This window comes from Myotis brandtii, unplaced genomic scaffold, assembly GCF_000412655.1.
Source record: "Myotis brandtii unplaced genomic scaffold, ASM41265v1 scaffold539, whole genome shotgun sequence".
NCBI classification, from domain to species: domain Eukaryota; kingdom Metazoa; phylum Chordata; class Mammalia; order Chiroptera; family Vespertilionidae; genus Myotis; species Myotis brandtii.
In genome coordinates this window covers 256509-257430 of record NW_005369984.1, presented here as the reverse complement: position 1 = coordinate 257430, position 922 = coordinate 256509, and the positions used below count along the sequence as shown (strand labels likewise).

General features: G+C 65.6%; 1 protein-coding gene across 1 annotated transcript in view; it reads right to left on the bottom strand.

The window, feature by feature from the left end:
* The window catches only part of ITPR3 (inositol 1,4,5-trisphosphate receptor, type 3), a 58475-nt gene that overhangs the window by 36594 nt on the left and 20959 nt on the right, over window positions 1-922 (bottom strand). Inside the window, exons 12-13 of the mRNA XM_014549211.1 lie at window positions 731-891; window positions 57-198 (exon numbers count right to left, since the gene is read on the bottom strand). Coding sequence (XP_014404697.1) covers window positions 57-198; window positions 731-891 — 303 coding nt within the window. The remainder of the gene's footprint in view (window positions 1-56; window positions 199-730; window positions 892-922) is intronic.

Sequence of the window (922 nt, the reverse complement as noted above, 5' to 3'; positions counted from 1 at the left end):
TGTGCCCCTGGCTCCCCACCCCCCAGGTCTGCGCCGCAGGCCATGGGGTCGCCCACCTGCTTGAGGATGTTCTGCTCCCGCATCAGCTTCTGCCGCTCCCGGTTGGGCTTGGTGACCATGATGTCCAGGACGTTCTGCCCGTTGTTGGGGACGTCGCTGACAAAGAACACCAGGTCCTCCAGCAGCTGGATGACGAACCTTCACCAAGGGCATGGAGACGGCACGAGTGAGGTGCCCGCCTGGGAAAGCTCCCAGGACCCACCCAGCCCGTGCCCCCCCCTCCGTGGGCAGCCGGCTCCCCCCCACACACAGCTCTCCAAAGCACAAAGCCCATCACCTTCCCTCCCCGCTTCACCCTGACCTGCTCTCAAACATCCCTCACCCCCCCACCTGCCCCAAGACTGAGCCTCGCATCCACACCCATCTGAAGGGACAGCAGGGCACCGGCGGGCATCTGGCGCCAGGGGCTCTGCATTTCCATCTGCCACCTACTAGCTGTGTGACCTTGGGCAGTCTCTCCACCCGACCCTCAGTCCCATCATCAAACCAGGGCCGGTTCCGGGAGTACGTGAGCAGCGAGGCAGGGCGGGCCAGCGCTGGGGTCAGTCCTCACCTCCGCCTCCCCCGCCCCAGCCCCGCCTGCTGGCTCCTGCTCGGTGGCTCCTTGGTTCACGAGCAGCAGACCTGGAAGACAGCCCCTAGGGAACCTCGGGAGCCTCCCCGCGCCCACCTGCGGTCGTTCTGGCTGATGAAGCCCTCGTTCAGCTTCTCCACGGCGCTGGCCAGCATGGAGCTGGCATCGTTGGCAAAGTCCAGGTCTCGGATCTCAGACACGGGAACCGACACGATGGCAAAGGCCTCCTTGTCCTCCTTGGTGGGGCAGGTGCCCAGCTGCAGGGACAGAAGTCAGCCAGGGCACTCA